The following is a 23,329-nucleotide window of genomic DNA, read 5'->3' as shown; positions in this document are numbered from 1 at the left end:
GGGCCTTACAGCGTATATAGAAGTAGGGTATAAAACCATGAGACTGCAAAAAGAGGGAAATGGAGTTAGATTGTCTTAAGTTTCATATACAGTGAATTAGTATACTTTTGTTTGAAAGTATACTGTAATAACATCAAGATTCATATTTTAATCTCCAGAGCAGCCTGTAAAAAAAACACCATAAAGAGGAATGCAATACAAAGAGCACATCTACTCATGCAGGATTAATGAGTATGAAAATTGCCCTCCTACTGTAAACAGCTAGAAGACAGGATAAAAATACATGAAACAACTATTTTGAGACATTGGACAACACAGGATGGTGATCCTTGACAGAGGGGAAATAAATGACATGAGCCCTACAGGTGCTCTAGCACACTGCATTTAGGCAGTTAAGATTGTAGCATGGGGTAGAGAAACCCAAATAGAGCTCGGGAACAATTAGAGAAGCTAAGGCAACTAGAATTTGTAGGGTAGAAAACCGGAGCAGAGGGTGCTACACAGAAATCTGTAGAATTAAGATATCTCTGGAGATCTATAGAAGGGTCCTCTAGAATTTTTTGTGGAATACCCATCTGCACATGCAAATTATAAACCTCCACAGTGCTGGGAAAGTCACACTGCAAATCATTAAGTTAAACAATTTCAGGAGCTCACAGAGTGCTAGAAGTAGATTGTGTTCCTACTAGGCGTAGTGGAAAGAGTGTTTCATATGTGGGGCTTTGGCTAGAGACCTTGGAGTGGGGTTAAACTAGCCATAACTAAAGACCTCTCTAAATCCACCCCAACAAAGCTGAAAATTAAGCACATTCTGGAAGTATTGGATTGATTGCAAGTAACTAATCTGTGTGCCAAAACTAAGTCAAACACTCTCTAAGGGAATACAGTAAAAACCAACACCCAGCAATTAAAATGTCCCCCATCAAATAGGGTTATTAGGTATACAAATAAAACAGGAAAATGAAACATAACCAGGAGAAAACCCAGTCAATTGAAAGAGACCTAAATCAAATATTTCTGATGACAGAATTATCAGACAAGGATGTTAAAACAGCTATTATAAATGTTCTCTATATATTGAAGAATGCATAAGAAAACATCAATATGATAAGGATAGAAATCAGCACTAGGAAAAAAAGACTCAAATTAAACATCTAGAGGGGAAAACTGCTATATCCAAAATGAAAAACAGATTCCTCTGAATGGGATTATTAGCAGATTAGACATTGCAGGAGAAAAGATAATTGAACTTAAAGATGTATCAGTAAAACCTATTTAAAATTAAATGCAAAGAGAAGAGAAGACTGGAACAAAATTAACAGAACATCAGTAATCTGTGGAACAATACCAAATTGTCTAATATATATATAATTGGAGTACCAGGAAAGAGGGACAAGATAGGCAGAAAATTATTTGGAGAAATTATAGCTAAAAAGTTTCCAAATCCGATGAAAACCACAAGCCCTCAGAGCCAAGAATCTCAGTGAGCCCTTTGTACAATAACCATAAATAAAATCATACCTGGTACTTAGTAATTAAATTGCTGAAACTCCATGATAAAAAGAAATTCTTAAAAGCAGCCAGAGGGAAAAATCACATTACTTCAAGAGAAACAAATCTAAGATTAAAGGCTATGCAAGCCAGAAAACAATGGAGCAGTCACTTCAAAGCACTGTAAGAAAAATAAAAGCTGCCAACCTAGAGTTCTATACTCGGTAACAATTCCTTTAAAAAATAAAGCATTCTTTCAGACTAACAAAGATGAAAGAGTTTACTGTCAGCAGATCTGAGCTATAAAAAATGTTGAAGGAAATTCTTCAGGCAAAAGGAAAATAATGCCAGAAGGAAAGTTGAATGTTACATAGAGTTCCAGAAATAGCAACTATGTGAGTATATAGTAAAAATATTTTCCCTATTTTTAATCTCTTTAAAGGATAACTAATTGTATAAATAAAAAATAGTTGCAGCCATATTTTGGGACTTATAAAGTTGACCCTTGAACAACACAGGTTTGAACTGTGTGGGTCTACTTATAAACAGATTCCTGTTCAATAAATATGTCCTCCAATACTACACAATCCAAGATTGGTTGAATTTGTGGATGCAGAGATTCAACTATAAAGTTATATTTGGATTTTTGACTTCATGGAGAATGGGGCCCCTAACCCTTGAGTTGTTCAAGGGTCAACCGTATAAGTAAACATGTATGAAAAAATAGGACAAAGAATGGGGGAGGAAAATGGAAGAATGCTGTTGTAAGGTTTTTAGACTAGGATAAGTGGTACAGTCATCCCTTGGTGTCCATAGGGAGTGGTTCCAAGACTTTCCATAGACATTAAAGTACTCAGATGCCCAAATCCCTTATGTAAAACAGCATAGTATTTGTATGTAACCTACAGCATAGTATTTGTATGTAACCTCCTGTATATTTTAAATCATCTCTAGATTACTTATATACCTACGACAATGTAAATGCTATGTAAATTGTTGCTACTACATGACAAATTCAAGTTTTGCTTTCTGGAACTTTCTGGAATTTTTTTTCTGAATATTTTTGATCCACAGTTGGTTGAATCTGCAGGTATGAAACCCACAGATTTGAAGACTGTGTAATGTTAAGGATGTAAATTGAAAATCTTACAACAATGGCTAAAAAATAGCGCAAAGTCAAAACGATACAAATAGTAATGCAGTCGAAGCAGTGTTTGGAGGGAAACATTGGATTAAATTCTTATATTTGACGGAAGGAAGGTCTTAAATCAATGGTCTAAACCAGACATCAGCAAACTTCAGCTTATAGGCCAAATCCAGACCATCACTTGTTCCTGTGTGGCTTGTGACCTGAGAATGGTTTTTATGTAATAAAATGACTGAAAAAGACTCAAAAGGAGACTCATATTTTGTGACATGTGAAAATAATAGGAAATTCAAATTTCGGTGACCATAAAGTTTTACTGGAACATAGCTATGCTCATTTGTTTATATATTGTCTGTGGCTGCATTCCTGCTATATCTGCAGTATTTATGACAGACTGTATGGCCTGCAAAACCTAAAATATTTACTTTCTGACCTGTTATAGAAAACATTTGCCAACCTCAGCTATGGATCCTAAAAATTTTAAAATAGTAATATGGGTCTGTATTTCTCTTTCACTATTTTTATTCAGCATTGAAATAGTGGCCCTAGAAAGTATGATAAGCCAAGAAAAAGAAAATAATTAAGCATAAAAATTAAAAAAGAATCAAAACTATTATTTACATATGACATGATTGTGTACATGGAAAACTCAGTGGAATCTACAGAAAATAATTTTAATAAGTGGATTTAACAAAGTCAGTATATAAAAATCATTTGTAGTTCTCTATGTTAGCAATGAACAATTTGAAAACTGAAATAAAACCTATTATTTCTCATAGAATGAAAAAAACAGATTCCTATGAATAAATCTCACTAAGCACAGGTTCTCAACACTGAAAGGTACAAAACATTGCTAATGTAAGTTAAAAAAATTAAAAACTAGGTAAGTGGTGGCATCCCATATTCATGGATTGGAAGACTCAACATAGTTAAGATGAAATTCTCCTGTAGATTCAATTCAGTCTTCATTAACTTCCTAGTAGGCTTTATTTGAAGAAATAGATAAGCAGATTCTATAAACTTATCAAAATGTAAAGGACTAAGAATAGCCAAAATAATTTTGAAGAAGACAGAGTTGGAGGCCTTTTGTTTCCTGATGTCAGGATTTTCCACAAGGCTCGAGTAATCAAGACAGTGTGGTGTTGGCATAAGGATAGGCGTATATATCAATGATACATAATAGAGATCTCAGAAGTAGACTCATATATTTTCCCACCAAAGTGCCAAGTCAGTCCAATGGGAGAAAGACAAATACTGCTCCAACTTGATATCTAGATGGAAACTCACTCCATACACAGAAACTGATTTGCAATGGAGCACATATCTAAAACGCAAAAGCAAAAACTGTGTAACTTCTGTATTGTCTCTCACTTCATAACAAATTCCCCAATATTTTATGGCTTACAGCAACAAGTATTTATTACATTAGGGTTACTCTGTGTCAGGAACTCAGCAGGAATTTAGCTAGGTAATTCTCACACAGAGCCTCTCATGAGGTTGTAGTCAAGATGTTAGCAAGAGTGCAGTAATCTGAAGGCTAGACTGGGGCTGGAGAATCCTCTTCTAAGATGACTTGTTTCCCATGGCTGTTGGCAAGAGGCTCAGTTCTTCACCACATGAGCCTGTCCATAGGACTGTTTGAATGCCCTCATCATATGGCAGCTGGCTTCCCCCAGAGTGAGTGATCAAAGAGTTAGGACAAGGAGGAAGTGGCATTGCCTTTTATGACAAAGTTTTGGGAGTCTCATACCATCACTTCCACCATATTCTGCTCATTACTCCAGCCCACATTTAAGAATAGAGAAATCAAGCCTCATCTCTTGAAGGAGGAGTGTCAGTGAATTTGTGAACATATTTTAAAAATGTTTTAGTTTCTAGAGAAGGAAAAAAGGACACTATCTTTTTGACCTTGGAGTATTCAAATATTTTTGAATAAAATCCAAAAAGAAAAAAGATACATAAAAGAAAAAAATGGATGCATTGGAACTCTTTTAAATTAACACTGCTGTCCTTTAAAAGATACCGCTAAGAAAAAGAATAGGTAAATCTAGAGTAGGGAAAAAATACTTCCAGCCTATTTATCTGTCAGAAGACTTATATGTAGGGTATGTAAAGAGCTGCAGTAACCCAGTGGCAAAATGAGGAAAAGAAGAATAACCTAGCAGCAAAATGAGGAAAAGAACAGACTTCCCCAAAGAGGATACTGATGGCCCGTAAGCACTTGCAGAGGAACTCAACATCCCTTAGTCAACGGGGAAATAATGCAGAGTCAGCTCACACTGAGATACCATTTCACACCCTCTACAATGGCTGACAAGAGAAAGGCTGAAGATACTAAAAACTGGGCATGACCTGATGCAGTTGGAACTCATCCATTGCCGGTGGGTGTGCAAAATGGTACCGCTACTTTGGAGAACTGTTTGGCATTTTCTGATTACGTTAAACACCTATCCACCCTATGATAGGGCAGTGCTACTCCTACATGTGTAGTGAAGGGAAATGAAAACATGTCCACAAAATCGTGAATTCAAGAATGTTCATAGCAGTCTTATTCATCATAGCCCCAAACTGGAAACAACTGAAATGCCCATATACAGGAAAATGGATAAACAAATTGCGGTGCATTCACAGTACCCAACAACTGATACACCCACCAGCACCGGGAATCGCAGGACCATTGTGTGAAGTGAAAGAAACCAGACACAAATGAGCGTATCCTGTATGATTTACATGAAGCCCAACAGAAGACACGCTGTTCTGTAGTGATAGAACTCAGAAAGTAATTGTTGGCTGGAGAGGGAAGAAAGCAATTTAGGGAAGGACATGAAAGAACTTCCTGAGGTTCACACAGATGTTCTGTGTTTTGTTTTGGGTGATGGTTATGTGGGTGTAAACCATTGTCAATAGTCATCAAACAGAACTCTCAAAATCTATGCCTATTGTTGAATGTTTAATTATACTTCAGATTTTAAAAGTAGTAAACAAGAGTCTAGGGAAGAATGATGAATGCCGAGGGAACAGCTAGTGACCTCGGTGCTGAGGTATGACTTTGGGATATTAAAGGTGGAAGGAAGAAAGTGGTTTAGGTCAGGTGGGTAGCTCCCTCATCTGTGATTTGTTACATTTACTCTCTATTTTAACTTGCTAAGCAACAGCTTTTTACATTTGAATATTTAATTTCTTGGAAGCTTATCATTCCATTGCCAGATGATTAGAGAGAGAGAATTTGTCAGATATGAAGAAAAGGATTAAAAGAAAGATGTCTTCTTGAAAGCCATTTATTATTCACTTCATTATTAAGTTTACAGTGAACTTAAATTCCACTTAAAGTGGAATTCTTTGATAATGAAGCTCATTTGAAGTTCTATTTTCTTAGCTCTCTAGATAAGCCAGTGCTTTGTGAGTAATATTTCATATGACTCAATTGCAGGGTTCCTACCTGAATTCTAGCTCACAGTTGTGCACAGACCAAAACCCAGAGAGGCAGTAAGGTTATATTGGTTAAGATCTTAGACTCTGCAGTTTGCTTTCCTGCATTCCAGTCTTGGCTCCACTGCCTGCAGGCTGTGTGACCTGGGGCAAGTCCCTTCAGCTCCTGTAAACCTGTTTTCTGACGGGCAAGAGGATAAAAAGGGAAATCAGGTTATTGCAAATAATCAAGATGATGGTGCTGTCATCTAGGGCAGTAGCAGGTGAAGGTGGAGAAAAGTGGTGAAATTCTGAATGAATTTTAAAGGTAGGGCTCAAAGGATTTGATGACATATTGGAAGTATGAAGAAAAGAGCAGTGAGGACACCATGGATTTTGGCTTGAGGAACTGGGAGAAGGGAGCTGCCGTTTGCTGAGATGAGTATGACTTTTTACAAAGGAATGTCAGGGCTTAAGTTGCAAAGCTTTTTTTTTTTTTCCTTCATTTTGTTTTTCATCTTTTTTTTGGAGGGTGGGCAGAGATGAGAGCAAGCACAGGGGTTGGCAGGCAGACCCCTGGGACCCATGCTATGCTTATGAGATCATGATTACTCGTGATAAAGTTCAGTCCTTTTGATAGTACATGGTCTGGGGGAGGAGGGAGTGAAGTGTGATATTTTAGGATTTCTCCTTCAACTTTCTTTAGAAAGGGTGAGTCTTGGACAAGTTGACATCTTACTGTCTGAGACATTTTCTAGGAATACTGGACCTAGAACCTGAAGCCAGATTCTTTTCTCCCGTTGGTTGACAAACAGGTTAATTCTCTTTTTCTCGCTCATTTAATTCTTAAATGCATGAGATTCTTAAATGCATATTATAATTTTTAGGTACTATTTAACCTTATTTCTATTAGTTTTTTGTTATTTAAAATTTTTTTGCTGGAAAACTGAACAGAATGTTTCCCTTTACTTCTTAAGTTGTTCCTATTTTTATAATGTTTCTGACAATGCATTAAGAGGCACACTTCGCTAATAGGACATTTATTCATGTATTTATTTGGTTCTTAACTTGATCACTATGTAATTTGTCTCTAAACAAAGACATTTTTAAGACTAAAAAAGGAAACTGACAAAACAGAATGCCAAGATCACATGCTTAAACTAGGATTGGACTGGGCAGGTAAGAACGTCTGGTCACCCTGTTCTTATAAAGGCAGAAGAGCTGCTAGATTAAGATTCACTTCCTGTTGAAATACTTTACTGAGAGAACACAAGTGCCTGGAATAGGGGGTGGGAGGGAGAAACCCCTACTGTAGCGCAGGCAGGACTAATCTTAGGGCACCTCAGGTGGTGATGAGAACATGATTACAAATCTCTCACTTGAAAAACCAGAGACTATTGCAAAGGAAATCGGAGCTTATAGAAGGAAATTTAAGAAACCAGTTGTCTGCTTACAGGTTTGTTTTAGCAGCTATTATTTTATCTTATTTTTTAGGGGAGGAAGTAATTAGGTTTATTTATTTACTTATTGTCTAAGTGGAGGTACTGGAGATTGAAGCCAGGACCTTGTGCATGCTAGGCAGGCACTCTACCACAGAGCTATACCCTCCCATAGCTATTGTTTTAGGTACAAGAATGAGTAGTAGCTTTAAACTTCATATATATTTTTGTTTTTAAGGGACAAATAATATATCTTATATCCTTTCATAAGCCACATAAAGTGTGACAAGTTCTGTCATTTTAAGTAGGAAATTCAGACACTAGCATTTAGTCACTATTGGTTATTCTTCACAGGAAAGAGTTCAGCATAAATATACATAGGAAGTGGGTTATTAGTACTCAGTGTTATTTCCTAGCACAGCGAACTAATATAAATTGGATTGATTAAATGAAGTTAAAGAATAGAAGAACCATTTATTTCTTTTTTAGCACCATTTGTATCAGTTGCTAAGGAGAATGCATAGAAACTGTAGAAAATGGTCTCTAACTTCAACATAAAAAGTAAATGGAATACTGGGTTTTTTAAAATATAAAACCCTTCCATATATAATTTTCGATTGCCTCCTTGTTTTCCATATCAGTATATTAAGGAAAAATGTCTTGTAATAGTACATATCTTCATGACTTTAAATGGCCAAATAGCTTGCCTTTGTAAGGATGTGCCATAATTTATTTAACAGACCTCAGTCAGTGCACGTTTCCTCACTTTTCTAACATTTTACATGATACTGCTGTGAAGATCCTTGTAGCTAAGTCTGTGAGTGTGTGTACAATGTTTTCCCCTTTAGGTTAAAACTAGAAGTATAATTATGGGGCCAAAGGGATACAGAATTTTAAGACTTTGGATGTACTTTGCCATATTGCCCTCCAGAAAGATTTTACTTGTTTAAACTCTTATGAATGTAAGTTATTTCCCTGCACCCTTGTACCTTTTTAATGCATCTTTGCTAGTTTGATAGGTGGAAATGTTTTCTCATTAACTTATAAATTTTTCTTTCATTTTATTAGGAGGATGAATGTTTTCTTTGTTTTTTTAACCGTGTGTTTTTTTTTTCTGTGATAAAACCTGGTTCTCAACCCATTTTTCTATCACTTTGTATGTTGGTGTGTGCACTTACATGCTTGCATACTCCTCAGATATTATGGATTTTAATCCAAATGTAATTTAAGATTCACTATTTTTTCAATTTGGAAATAACTAGGGACATACAAATAAGACATCAGTGAATTAGCTCTGTACCCTCACTAAATAAAATTACTTTTTAAGATGCTAACAAAATTATGGTAAGACTGGAACTCTCACCGATTATAAACTATCCAGTTCTTTTGCAAACACCATGATAATAAATATTAAGAGCCATAATATGTACATATCTTTGACCCAATAATGCCATACTTGGGAATTTAACACAAGAAAAGAATCGAAAAGTAATGTTAAATTTCTCTAATTATTTATTGCAGCAATGGCTATAATAGTGACAAATTAGAAACAAATTAATGAATTAGAGAGTAATGATGAACTGAATCAGATTGATCATGAAAATATTAAGCTAGCGTTAAAGATGATTAGGAAGTTACAGATGAACATAAAAGAGTGGCCATATATGGATTGAAGCAGAATACAAAATTATTTCAGTTTTATGGTTACAGCTGTGTAAATATACCCATTAAAAACAGAACCTTGGAATACAATGGGCTGGTTTTCATTTGTGTCACTAAGTATGTATGTGTAGAGTGTCAGAGGCTTTATCTCACAGCAACACTGTTAAGATCGAGACTGATGCGGTTCTCATTAACAGATAAGGAAACAATTCTCATTGGACATATAAAGAAATTTATTTTTTCTTATGGGTGTTTTTAGATATATACAGAAATACAAAGAATAGTAAAATGAACCCCATGTAACTATCACCTAGCGTCAACAGTTTCAAGTTGACATTTTTAGTAAGTTGCAGAGTAGGGTTTTAACCCATATCTATCTTACTCCAAAACCCATGCATTTAATTACAATCCTATGCTCTCTCTTCATTTTGTCATCTGATGTTGAATAACTTTATGATGCTCATATTTTTGATAAAATAGACATGGGAAGGCATTATAGCACTGAGTTCTTAGGTTGGTAATAAGATGGAGAAAGCACTCTCTTTTAACCACGTGTGTTTTGTAACAAGCACTTTTGGTTGCCGTGTTCTGCAAAGACAAAACCTGCTGATACAGGTCATCCTGTTTTTTAATAAATCTTTGACCCATTCATCAGACTCTGACCACTCTAAAGATAAAGGACTGTGGTTACATTGGGCTTTCTGACTGAAGTGGCCTTCTGCAGATTGAGAAATTGTGTAATTATTAACTACAGTAATGGATATGTACTTGCAGGTTTCATCTGGTATCTTAATGAGCTTTAACCCTCTGAGTACACCCCAAACACATCCCAGAATCGTTGGAATTTATCAGTGCTCACGACTTAACTCTTCAGTCTGTGTATTTTTACTACGATAAATATTTTGACCCTCTGCCCTCAGCACATCCCATCCCCCTACTCACAGACTCACAACTCCTATAAATCAGAGGATTTAGTAGCAGCAGCCTTAGATATAAAGACATTTTTTAAAAAATTATTCTTTTTTTGAATTAACAGGACCATACTTTCTAGTCAGTGTTTTGGGGGTGGAATGGGAGTCCCACACTTACAGGGGTCTACATTTAGACAAATAAGTGAAGGCATACTGAATTAATTGTTATATACAAATTACCTTGTGTTTTATAGAACTTTGATTTGTTTCAGATGTCTCTCATCCTGGGAGATCTTCTCAGAACTCTAAAGACTGCTTTGCGTCACCTCTGTGCTTCAGCGACTTCCCCTGCCTGGTGGGAAAGTAGGGCTCTGAATCTTGGGGCTCTGAGATCTGGTGGCCTCATAACCTTAACTCATACCAAACTCGAATCCAAGGACTATGTGATATAGTCTGGATATAGGGTCGTTAAGTCAGATTTTCACTTCAAGAGCAATAGGGAGCTGCATTCTGTATCTTGTGGTAGCCTTTTAATGGGGAAGGATGTGAAAGCCAATATATATATGTGTGACTGGGACATTTGCTGTGCGTCAGAGAGCGACACATTATAACTGACTATACATCAATAAAAAAAAAAAAGAACAGGCTGAATAGAACATTGCTTTTTTTTACTGAGTTATAGTTGATGTAATATATTATATACATTTCAATTGTCCAACGTAGTGATTTCAAAGGTTATATTCCATTTATAGTTATTATAAAATATTGGCTGTATTCCCTATGTTGTATCCTTGTAGCTTATTTATTTTATATAAAGTATTTTACATCTCTTAATTCCCTACCCTTATCTTGCCCTTCCCCCTTCTCTCTTTCCTCTGGTAACCACTAGTTTGTTCTCTATATCTCTGAGTCTGTTTCTTTTTTGTTACATTCACTAATTTGTTGTATCTTTTAGGTTCCATATATAAGTGGTATCACATGATATTTGTCTTTCTCTGTCTGATTTATTTCACTTCGTATAATACCCAAGTTCATCTATGTTGTTGCATATGGCAAAATTTCATTCTTTTTTATGGCTGTATTCCATTGTGTGTGTGTGTGTGTGTGTGTGTGTGTGTGTACACCACATCTTCTTTATCCATTCATCTGCTGATGGACACATAGATTGCGTCCATATCTTGGCTATTGTAAATAATGCTGCTATGAACATTGGAGTGCACATATCTTTTCGAATTAGTGTTTTAATTTTTTTGAATGTACATCTATGTAGAAGTGGGATTGCTGGGTCATATCATAGTTCAATTTTTAGATTTTTGAGAAACCTCCATAAGAACTTTGCTTTTTTTAACCTACTTTGTCTGTGTCAAATGTAGTGATTTTAGAAATGTAAGTCCTATGTTAGGGAGAATAGTTGGTTCGATATAGATCGGTAAAGCATCATTGGATATTTGGTAGTTAAATGAATATGATTAGATAGAATTCTGTAGCATTTTATGGAATGAAAAGAGGAGATGGCCCAAGGAAAAAGAGAAGAATCGGAGAGGGTAGAACTAGTTAGGAAAGAGTAGTGTTATAGAAGCTAAGGAACGAGTTTCACAATTGAAGTGGTGAATTACTGTGGGTACTTACTTGACAATTTGGACTTCACTGTTGTCTTAATAGAGATAGGAAATAGAAGTCAGATTGCAGGACATTAGGAGAAGATGTTAAGTGAGGACACAGAAGCAGTGAGTGTCTTACACTCTCTTTAAACATTTGGGAGTTTACCTATATAGCAGCTCTGCCCCTTGGGTAAGGCAGCTAAAGCCGCTTTACTGGCTCCTGTGTTGAGGGGGGATGTCTTGGGGGCTATATTGTACTCCTTTTTTCCCCTGAATATTATTTATATTCCAATTCAAAATTTTGTCACAAACCGTAGTCCAAAGAGCCTATGAAATATGCAGGTAATGGGCAGTCCTACTTAGGTTGAGTTGCCCCAGGCTTCTCCCTTCTAGGGACACTGCATTTATTCCTGTGGTAGCTCAATATCACTGTTTCACAGCTGCCTTCGTAGCTTTCCCATTAGACTGTAAGCTCCTTACAGCTCTTTGTTATTGTTGGTGAATTCCCAGGACTCAGCGTAACACCTGGCACGTACTGTTGAGTTATTTGTTACGTGACTGATTAAATGAATAAATCAATAGCTTTCCGGGGTTTTTTAAGCACAAAAGAATTCTAGTTTGATGGTCTCACAGAATCAAAAAAGTAGAATGTTTCAGGAAAGAGGAATTGGTAAACAGTTTCAAATGGCCGTAAGATAAGGGTTGAAAACTGACCTTTGGATTTGGCTATGAGAGGTCATTGGTTTCCATAGTAAAAAGCATTATAGCAAAATGATTGGCTCAAGAGCCATATTTAAATGGGTTGAAGAATAAATGGGAAGTGAGAACAAAAACTGCATGGAAGTGTTTTGTTTTGTTCTGTTTTGTTTTTATAGATTTGAGGCTAAAGTGAAGAAACCGATGTAGAGAAACTCAAAGATCTGAGAGAGAGTTTTTTAGCATAGTAATTTTATGCATTTGATTTGAGTATATCTAAGTGTTCCTAGCTACCTGTGGGGATAATATAATTTCTGCCTTTTCCACTTGGTTTTGAACTTGAACATTTTGCTGTGCTATTTGGTGTCTCCTAGTGGCCAATTTAATAATAACATAAAATAGTAAACCAGTTAGATCTAATATACCAGTTATTCCCTATGCAGATTATCCTTTCTATGAGAATTGGATTAGGATGGAATAAGTGATTATAGTACTTAGTGATGCTTAGATCCCTTTGTTTTGTTATGGGTCAAGACTTGACACCTAAACTTGCTATAATTTTGTTTCCTCAGTAATAGTTCACTGTTACGGACTGTTTGAAAATAGCAGTGTATCTTTGTTTTAGCTGCTAATATGTTACAGCCACCATCATTGTTCTCAGCTCTTACTCTGCAGTGTTAGATTTAGGTCTACTGTTCAATCTCGATTGGAACATCATATTCAGTTTGAAGACTGTGAAAGAAAACTATGAATAACCCAAAAAAAAGATTTGATTATTATGAAAATAATAGACATTCATTATTCATCACAATGCAACTCTTCAAATATAGAAATCTTAAAAAATTATCCTTAATCTTCTTAATGTTTTTCTTTTTAGGATTTTTTGTATGTTATAAAATATTTCTGAACAGTACAAGGAACACCTCTGTAACCACATCTTGTTAAAACAGTAAAACACGTTTGGTAGAGTTGAAGCCCTTCACGTGCACTTTACCTATCACACCCCCACTCCTCCCTCCCGAAGGTGACCACAATCCTGAATTTGGTGGTTTATTCTCAGGCATATTTTAAAGCTCAGTATATTGATATCATAAGTTACATACTCATCAATTTACTTCTTTTATTTAAAATTATGTTTGTAAGATATAGCCATGTTGACATGTGACTCTTGGTCATTTATTTTCCTGCCATGTAGCAGTCTTTCTCTGAATATTTCATTTTTATCTCCTTTGGTTTTGTTTTTGTTTGGTTTGGGGTTTTTTGGGGGGGGTTAATTAGGTTTATTTGTTTATTTTTAATGGAGGTACTGGGGATTGAACCTAGGACCTCATGCATGCTAGGCATGCACTCTACCACTGAGCTATACCTTCCCCCACCATGATTTATCTCCTTTTCATTGACTTTTAGGTTCTCCTTTTTTTTTTGTTTATGAAGTCTCCCATGATCATTCTTGTTCATGTTTTCTTGTGTAGATATGTACAAGAGTTCTCTAGGGCAGAAACTTGGAAGTGGAATTATTGGGTTGTGTGGGATGTGCATTCTCACCTTTACCAAATTGTTCCTCAGAGCTGTGTGTGAGTTCCCCAATCTTGGGTATTATTAGACTGCTTCAATCTTTCCCCTGTCCTGTGAGTATGAAACAAAATTTCTTAAACACAACAGAAAAGACTTGTGCTATGGGATATTTTAAACATGTACAAAAGCAGAGTGATTAGAGAAGTAAACCTATGTGTTCCATCAACCTGCCTGGGCCACCATCAACGTACTGCCCATCTTGCTTCGTCTGTAACGTCACTCCCTCTCCCCTCCTAGTGTTCTAAAGAAACCTGAGGTGTCACGCCATTTTATATGCAAGCACTCATTTTGCATCACCAACACATAACTCTTTCATACATAGCCTCATTAACATGTTCCCACTAAAAAAAAAAACCTGGTAATCCCTTAATACTCTAAAATATCAGTCAAAGTTGCAATTTTTCTAGTTGTCTTACAGTATTTTTACATTTGTGTCTTCAAATCAAGATCTAAATATGGTCCATACATTGTAATTGGTCTCAATGTATAGATTATATATATATATATATATATATACACACACACACACACACACACACACATACACACACACAACACATACTTAATTGCCTGCCCCCCCAAAAAAAAGAATTAAAAAAATACAGGTTCTCTCTGCTCTCCCTTAAAACATCTACCTTGTGCTGTTGGTAGCCATTAATGATCATTGCCTAGAAAATCTACTAATTCATTAGGACTTGCAAAATGGTGCTATTCTAGCATTCTTGTGGTTCTTGTTATTTATTAGCAGAATACCTCTATAAAGAAAGATTTGTTCTCATTTAACAGTTGGCCATCTTGAGATCCAGTTAGTAAAGAGAGACAGGATGCATTTTCCTTCCTTTTATTCACCGACTTTTAAGATAGTTGTTTTAGTCACCCAGTATCCTCCTGAGGTGGTCACTGAATTTATTTTAGTTGTCTTTATGAACTTATGGACTTAAACATGTTTGGTGTGTTCCAAACCATTACAGTAATTGCCCCTATTGATGCTCAGATTGCCCAGCTCTGACCAGTGGGAGGCTCTGTAAGTTGGCTCCTAAGTTCTTTTGATGCAGTCCTACTAGTCTTTGATAATTTTCTTGTTTTCTGGTATGATGAGCTGTTTCAGTTTCATTTTGTACATTTCCTGCCCGAAACCTCGCATCAGCCATTTCTCTAAGGAGTCCTGGTCTCATAGCTATCCTCTGCTTAACACATAACAAAAATTCCAGTCTCTCATAAGGAAAGGAAATGTTCATCATAATGTTGTTTACATAGACAGTCTAGGCACAGCAAACCATTTTTATTGAGGAATAGTGGGAACCCTCCTGAAATCTGAATTCACAAATGCCAGCCAAGGGCCCACCTTACAGGCTGGCCTTTTAAGGACAATAGTCTCAGGCCTGCTACGTTAACTCTTTTCTGCACCGGTGCTTATTAGACATTTTGTGGAGATGAGGAGTAAGTAGAAAGTTGGATAAGGGGTCAGGAGTTCAGAGGAGAGGGTGTGATGGAGATATACACCTGGTCGTCATTAGTGTAGAGAAGGTATTTAGATCCTGAGACTGAATGAAAATCACCTAGGGGGTGAGTACAGAGAGCGATCCAAGTACCAGGCCCTTGAGCAAGAAGTTCAGGAGATGAGGAGCTGCAAAGAAGACTGAGAAGGAGCTCCCGGGGAGGTCGTGTGAGGTGGAATGAGGATCAGGAGGATGTGGTATCCCTAAGCCAGATGAAAAGAAGAGGGAAGTGATTGGTGGTGTCCGATCCTGCTGACAGTCTGAGTAAGTTGAAAATGGGGAGTTGACTGGTGCCAATGCAGAGGTTACTGGGGACCCTGTAATACTGTTTCAGTGGACTGGTTTGGACCAGTGCTTGACTGGAGTGGGTTTAGGAGAGGATGGGAGCAGAGGGAGTATAGACAGTTCTTTCAAAGAATTTTGCTGCAGAAGGGAGCAGAAAAAATGGTGCGATAAGGGGAGGAGTGTAGGAGCTGAGGAATAACAGCATGAGGGAAATAACTGCACGTTTGTATGTTGATGGAGATGCTCCAGTTCAGAGAGAAAAATCAACGACGTAGAAGGAAAGGGAAGAATTGTTGTAGCCGAGCTGAGGATGAGGGTATAAGATCTGACGTCTAAGTGAGGAAGAGATGGCCTTGCTTACAAGCCCGGACTTGCTTTGAAGTTCATCCATAGTAATAGGAAGGTGGGCAAAAGTATTTGGGTACAATAGAGGTGGGTAGATAAGTTGCTGAGAACTTGTAAATGGAAACAGCACGGTCACCAGTGGCACTTGAGGATTGGGGAGGAGATGCTGGGGATTTAAAGAGTGAAAAAGTAGAGAAGAGCTATCTTAGAGAATGAATGGACATAGAAATATAAGGTTACTGGGTACCACCTTGAGGTTAGTGGTAATGAACTTAAAATGAGACTAGTTTTCATTGGCTACAAGTGTAGAGTGGGTGATGCTTCAACCAGGGTTTGCGTTTAGCTGGGCAAATACCGTGGAGAGGAGAGCAGCAGAATTAGAGATGTATGATAGGGAATGATTATAATAATGGACCATGAATTGTAAACTGACTGACTATGCTTCAGTAAAACAGTAAAATAAAGTAAAAAAGAAACAGAAGCAGAAAAACTGAGGAGTAACAGCAAAAGGAGGAAAGAGGATAGAGTTGGAGTCCATTCCACCTTCAATTATGTGCATAATTTTGGGGATGGAAGAGAGAACTATAGATGATCAAAATTGTGAATATTTTAAAGTTCTTTTTGGCTTTGCCATAAAACAAAAATACACGTGACATAAAGGGGAAAAATGTACCATGGAATTCTGCTGTTTGAGGAGAAAAGTGAAGAATGAGACTGTAAAAATGTGGTATGATCAGTGTGTTCAACATAGATCCCACATGGTCATAGAGTTGTTGGAGTTGTGCGTTTAGAGGGAGTAAGTCTAAGACTGAACAAAGTAGTCAGAGAGCTGAAAGCTTGAAGCTGAGATTAAGGAAAAGTGTGCTGTTATTGACAACGGTAGGGTATATAATTATGAGAATGGATAACTAAGATAAAGAGGAAAATAAGATCAGTGGAGGAGAAGAGGTCAGAAATGCAGAGGCCAGGATATTGGAAGGGACATCCATGTTGATGTTGAAATCACAGGAATTATAATCGAGTAGGTTATTAGATTTGAAAGAGGTGACCATGAGCAAATCTTCAAGGAATGATAAGAGTGATTGGGGATTATAGCTGTCATTTCTATGTACGGCCATACCTCCTGTACTTCCACCTGGACTTTTCATGATCTGAAACCTTCTTACCTGTTGGCAAAGGACCTTGTACTCTAGGCATGCCATGGTCTTCATAACTGCCTTTTACAGGTACTCTTTCTTCTGTTTAGATGCTCTCAGACACAGTGCTTGCCTTCCACAGTAGCATTCTTCCCCAGTAGACTACTGTTTCCTGTTTATAGTTCATAGCACTTATGACATTATTTTGAAACTATTAGTTTACGTTCACTATTTTTCTCTCCTTTTTTCTTTCTCAAAACCAGGCTAACGGTTCCCTTAGGCCAAGAACCTTACCTGTCTTTTTGTCCCTGTAACACTATAGAAAAGTTACCAGCAAACTCTAGGAACAGATCTATTTAATAAATACTTTTTGAAAGTCTATTATTATCAAGTAAATAGTGGTATGAGTCTTTATTTTTATCTCACTAAATATGATGCTTACTTAGATTTACTTATATCAAGCCACAGTTAATGAGAAAAAGTTTAAATTATAGTGAGTTTCTTTTATCTGTGTATTACAAAATGACTATTCCTAATCTTTCTATTTGTATTTCAGAGATTAAAAATACAGAAGCAATTACTGATTGTGCTAACAGATTGGAGTGAAGCTAGATAATAAAGTCACATGTACATTTTGAAAAGAACCTTGGTTTTTTATTTTCTCTTCCTTCTGGTTGGAGCCTATTTCGGTCTTGGGAATTGAGTTCACAGTTGAAGGAATGAGACCCTAGACTTACTGGCATAATCTATGGAGTAAAGAAAACAGGAGATGTAAAGGTACAATTAAACAAATCCTGTTTCCCCCCTTCTTTACTAACTTGATATTTGAATGGTGCAAGTTTTTATAAGAAATGAACATGTTAAGAATTTTCTTATTTGTGTTAGTATGCTTAGTTTAATTTTCCTTAAGGAGAGTCTCTTTGTGAGGATTTTGTTTTGCAGATATTTTGATTTCTCCTTATGATTTCTTGTATATTTATCACTTTTGTAACTAAATGGAGTACCAATATAAATCACCTCTATTAATTATGTTTTTGATCCATAGTTTATGTTACATTTGCTTTGGGGATATTATAAGTTAATATCAGTATATACAAATCTACTGACAAATGCTCATTTTAGATTCTTCTTTTTTTTTTTTTTCCAGAGACCATGAGTGGAGGATCTCAAGTCCACATTTTTTGGGGTGCTCCAGCTGGTCCTTTGAAAATGACAGTATCACAGGAGCCAACTTCCTTAATGTCTACTGTTGACCCCTGGAAAGAAATTCAGCTTTTCTATAATCAACATCCTTTACATCTGAAGGATGGAAAATGTAGGCACGAAAGTCTTGAAGACTGTCAGGCCCTGGAGACTCTGGGCCCTCCAGATCCTCCTTGTAATTTTCCAGCAGGCTCTATGAGCAGATCTGTTCATATGAAAGACAACTTTATACAGTGCATTTCTGAAACACGAACTATAAAATCCCAGAAGAGTCACCCCTCAGGAATGATTGATGGAACCAACTCTTATGAGCAAACATGTGGATTTAAGGGCAGAGTTCAGCATTTAGCTGAAGAAGGAAAGTATCAAATGCTCTTCAGTGAACATAAGAAAATCACAGATGAACAGTGTAAAGATCAGTCAAATGTATGTGGTCAGAACTTTCCCCCAAATTCCCTGCAATTAGATCATAAATGTGCAGCTGTGTTGGATGCAGTCGGTAGGACTGAACAGACTAACATGGAGCCAGGAGCTCCGGAAGCAAAGTGTGCACCAGCAGAACATCATGAACTGCAAAACCTTCGCCTGGAGCTCTCTTCCTCTGACTCAGTAGACAAGCCGAGGCCCGAGGGAGCGGTTAGAAAGGTCTCAGGCCTTAAAATATCGACTGAGACTGAATTCCTCAGTATAATGACCTCCAGCCAGGTTGCTTTTTTAGCTCAAACGGAGCGTAAAGGGCAGAATTCTGTAACTAAAGGGACTGTAAACATGGCGATCAAACCAGAGGCAAGACCTGGGGAAATAAGAGTAACTGAAGATAGTTTGAATCAGCCTAATGATGATTCTGCAGAAGGATATGAAAGTGGACAAGACCAAGCCAGTTCCCTTGAACTTTTTAGCCCTGTTTGTCCTGAAACAAGAAGTAGCCACGTTCACATAGACTCTGATAAAGGTCTTGAAGAAAATACAGATTCTGAAGAGCTTTTCAGTTCCGAAGATAAACCGCCACCAAATGAGATATGTATTGAGTCGTGTGGCTCAGGAATCCTGTGTTCCCAACTAAATACCTTTGACAAAAGTTCTATTAGAAGAAGTTGGACCTCTGAAGATAAATCAGGCCATTCTAAAACTCCATCTGAAACCCCCCACAGAGCTAAGAAAATTAAGTTGATTTCTAATGTGCGAGATCATACTGTAGCAGTGGACCAGAGGAATGTGTCTGAATTTAAGGGCATTAAGAAGACATCATTAATAAAACACTGTGTTTCTAAAAGTCGGAAGTATAATTGTTTAGTCATGGTGTTGTCTCCATGTCATGTGAAAGAAATAAATATAAAATCGGGACCAAATTCTGGCTCTAAAGTGCCTTTAGCAACAATTGTGGTAATTGACCAATCAGGAATTAAGAAGAAGGTTTTCCTGTGGAGGGCTGCAGCGTTTTGGGCACTAACAGTGTTTCTTGGTGATATAATTTTACTCATAGGTAAGGTCATCATGGTATAGTGGGAGTTTATTTTATAAAGCTGGGGGCTCTTTTTGTCTCCCACTTTAAGCGTTTGAGGATTCTTGTTTACTGTCTGCCTCTCAGGGCACCAGCACAATGGAGCGCCTTAGAGCATCCGCATTGGTCTCCTCACGGCTGCCCAGTGTCCTGTGTGTTGCCATTTCTGGGCGTTTGTTCTGGCCTTAGTTCTGTCCCTCCTTCCCACTCATCTTCTCCTTGAGAAGTCTTCTCTGGTTGCTCCTCGTATTCATTCACTGTGCTGGCATGCAGGTCGTATCACCAGGCTCTTTCTCTCTTTTCTTGTAGCTCTGTCTATGTGTGTCTTATTTTTTAACCCTTTTCTTTAGCTATATGAACAGTCTTATGACGAAAGGACAGCCTTTCTACTACTTTACTTAATCCCTCGTAAAGCTGTCCATGTTACATTCTTATTGAAGGAACAGATATAGAATTTCTATTGCATTTTTAAATTATTAAAACTACGATTGACTTTTTAAAAATATTATTGAAGTACAGTCCGTTTGCAATGTTGTGTCAGTTTCTGGTTTACAGCACAGTACTTGAATCACATAGGAACATACATACATTTGTTCTCATATTCTTCTTCGCCAGAGGTTACTACGAGATACTGAATATGGTTCCCTGTGCTGTACAGTATAAACTTGTTTTACGGTTGACTCGAACAACCAAGTCAGTGAGTGGGCAAAGAAACAGGAGGCAAAGGCTGGGCTCTCAACACCCCTCCACCTCATCACCGGTAATTACCGTTTCACTAATCCGAACATAGCTTTTACAGTCTAGTCTTCTGAAGGCTCTCTGTGAAATTTCTTATTTGTTCCTTTCTGAAGAGCAGGCGTCCCGAACGTCAGATCATGAAAAGTCTTGAATGCTGTGCTAGCTATTCCTGGCCAGGCCAGAGGGGGCCCCTAAGGGTTTTTAAGCAAGTCACTAAATCACATTAATGTTCCCGATAAATCACTCATTTGCATTGTGGGACGTGGATTGGAGGTGGGAAGGGGCCCTGCTAGGAGAGAGAGAGAAATGGCAGGGCTGTGGGCAGATTCAAGAGGCTGAGTCAATGGTTAGGGGGTTGGAGATGAAGGTGGGAAGGGAGAGGTAGAAGTTCATGGTGACTTCACATCTTAATTGACTTGGCTAGCAGCATAGGGCCCACAAACAAGATGGGGAACAAGAGATGAAAAGCAGGTTTGAACAAGGCTGAGTTTGAGGAGCTAACAGATTATCCAGTCTGGAATGTCCACTAGGCATTTGTGGGTAAATGGGTAAATAAGTTTGCCTGAAGCTGAAGAGAGGATCTGGGACATAATTTGGAAGCACTTACTTGGAATTTATGCATCCTTCTTTTCTTTCCTATTATCTTCTAATTAGTTTTCTGCTATTAGTATATCTATATACCTCTAACATTTGTTTTTTTATTGTTGAAGTACAGTCAGTTGACAATGCTGTGTCAGTTTCAGGTATACAGCATAATGTTTCAGTCATACACAGATACATATATAGCTAACATTTTATATACTGATTATATTCTTCCTGGGGTCGATCTGTCTCTGTCTCTAACTTACAGGTTTTGCTCTACTTAGGATTGTTTCTCCCAGCTGGTGTGTTTAGTTCCACTAAATATTTTTCCTTTATCCATCTTAGATCATACAGCTCTCTTTCTCCTTCTGGAAACGTTCCTTACCTCCAAAGTACTTCACTTCTAACACCTCAAGAACATGATTCCCATACTATTGAGGGAAAATCATCGAAGTCCTTTAAGAAAGCCTTACATTATCTTTATATATGCTTATAGCAGAAGGGGTAAATGTATACTGAGTACTTTTTACTCTTCTAGGCACTATTACTTTGCTTCCTGGCCCTGAATATTTAATTTATCAGAAATGTATATTTTTACATTTGCCTTAAGTAAGGAAAAGCCATTAAATTTTTCTCTCCAGAGCAGAGCTTCCATATTGATATTGTTTGAATATACAGAAGCAATTTTGTTATTTTGCCTACATACAGACATATCTAGATTCAGAACTCAGATTTGCTTTTTTTAAATCTTTTTTTTTTTTTTTTTTTTTTTTTGCCTTTAGACAGATCATTTAACCTACCTGAGCTTTAGTGGCCTGGCATGTGAGAGGCCTGCGCAGTATTTTGCTATGATGGGTACCTTAACCCCAGTGTGAAGGAATTTATGGCATGATCAGAACTTCTTTTCCCCCTTTTCTAGATGTTACTATTCATGAAGATCATTGGGTTGGTGAGACAGTACTACAATCAACGTTTACCAGTCAGTTATTAAATCTTGGGAGTTATTCATCTGTCCAGCCTGAAGAATGTAAGACACATTTTAAATATACTAATTTCTTGGTATTTAAAGTACATACACATAAATGGTAAATTTACAGAATGTTTTCTAAACAGATTAGCTGAAAAGTATTGGTTTATTTTCTTTAGTAAGAATGAAAAAACTTATAAAAATGAATTTGTACATGTAAATCGTACTTATTTTAAGAAATATTGGAGTTCATATTTCATTTGCTTATTTTGGAGCCAGAGGTATTGGTATAGACTCATGGTTTTCAGTATATAGGTAGATAAATAGATAAAGGGATACAGAAATGCAGATATATGTGTATGGGTGGGTTAATCCATACAGTATATACATTTCCTAGCTCTGGCTGCTGAGACAACACAGAAGCAGTGAAACCTCAGTTAACGATGAGCATGCCTGGTGCCCAGATCTTGGTCTGCAAAGGGGCCAGCACTCCTAGAAGTGGCTGATTACAGGACTGGGACAGGGAAAATACAAGAGCCTGGAACATTTGGTGGTGTCAGAAAAGGCTTGTTTTGAAAGAACACACCAGAAGGAGCAACTACTGGTTAAAACTGCAACAATTTAAGGGAACAAAAAGAGATAGTATGAAATTATAGCCCTTAGAATAAGATATTTATGGGTCTATATGGATATAAATAAATATTCAACCGACTGACCAACCTACTTAACTAAATAAATACATAATAAGGGAGAGCTCTTTACAATTCCAGTGAATAAACTGGAATTCCAATGAATAAATGTGAAAAATAAATACTGCAAACAAGGATCCATTGATAGATGCTAAAATTAGTAGGTGGAAGTTTGGGGAGACATAGCATTGCATAATCTCAAAGTATCTCCCCAAGGTAGTTATGAGCTTACAAGGAGAAAAATAAGTTTTTAGTGAAGAAACTTGGCAGACATCATGTAACTGGGTGATTAAGGTAAATGTCATCAGAATTAAGATATATGGATATCATGAACTCCTTGCTATGAAAGGGACACAGCATAATTTGGGGGGTATTCTTGCTAAAAACACATAACCTCATTTCATTCATGAGAAAACATTGGAGAAACCCAAATGGAGGGGACATTCCACAAAGA

General features: G+C 37.1%; 1 protein-coding gene across 6 annotated transcripts in view; it reads left to right on the top strand.

Moving 5' to 3' along the window:
- The window catches only part of SHLD2 (shieldin complex subunit 2), a 77,164-nt gene that overhangs the window by 31,665 nt on the left and 22,170 nt on the right, over positions 1-23,329 (top strand). For 2 of the 6 annotated variants that reach the window (XM_074374335.1, XM_074374336.1), the window contains 3 exons: positions 17,752-17,972; positions 18,343-19,881; positions 22,139-22,246. In XM_074374335.1, coding sequence (XP_074230436.1) covers positions 18,348-19,881; positions 22,139-22,246 — 1,642 coding nt within the window. In that variant the 5' untranslated portion in view covers positions 17,752-17,972; positions 18,343-18,347. Of the gene's footprint in view, positions 1-17,751; positions 17,973-18,342; positions 19,882-20,640; positions 20,660-22,138; positions 22,247-23,329 lie in introns of those variants that run through there. The other 4 variants (XM_074374337.1, XM_074374338.1, XM_074374339.1 and 1 more) reach the window with 3 other exon arrangements.

Source organism: Camelus bactrianus, chromosome 11 (genome assembly GCF_048773025.1).
Source record: "Camelus bactrianus isolate YW-2024 breed Bactrian camel chromosome 11, ASM4877302v1, whole genome shotgun sequence".
NCBI classification, from domain to species: domain Eukaryota; kingdom Metazoa; phylum Chordata; class Mammalia; order Artiodactyla; family Camelidae; genus Camelus; species Camelus bactrianus.
This window is presented reverse-complemented; position numbering and strand designations above follow the sequence as displayed.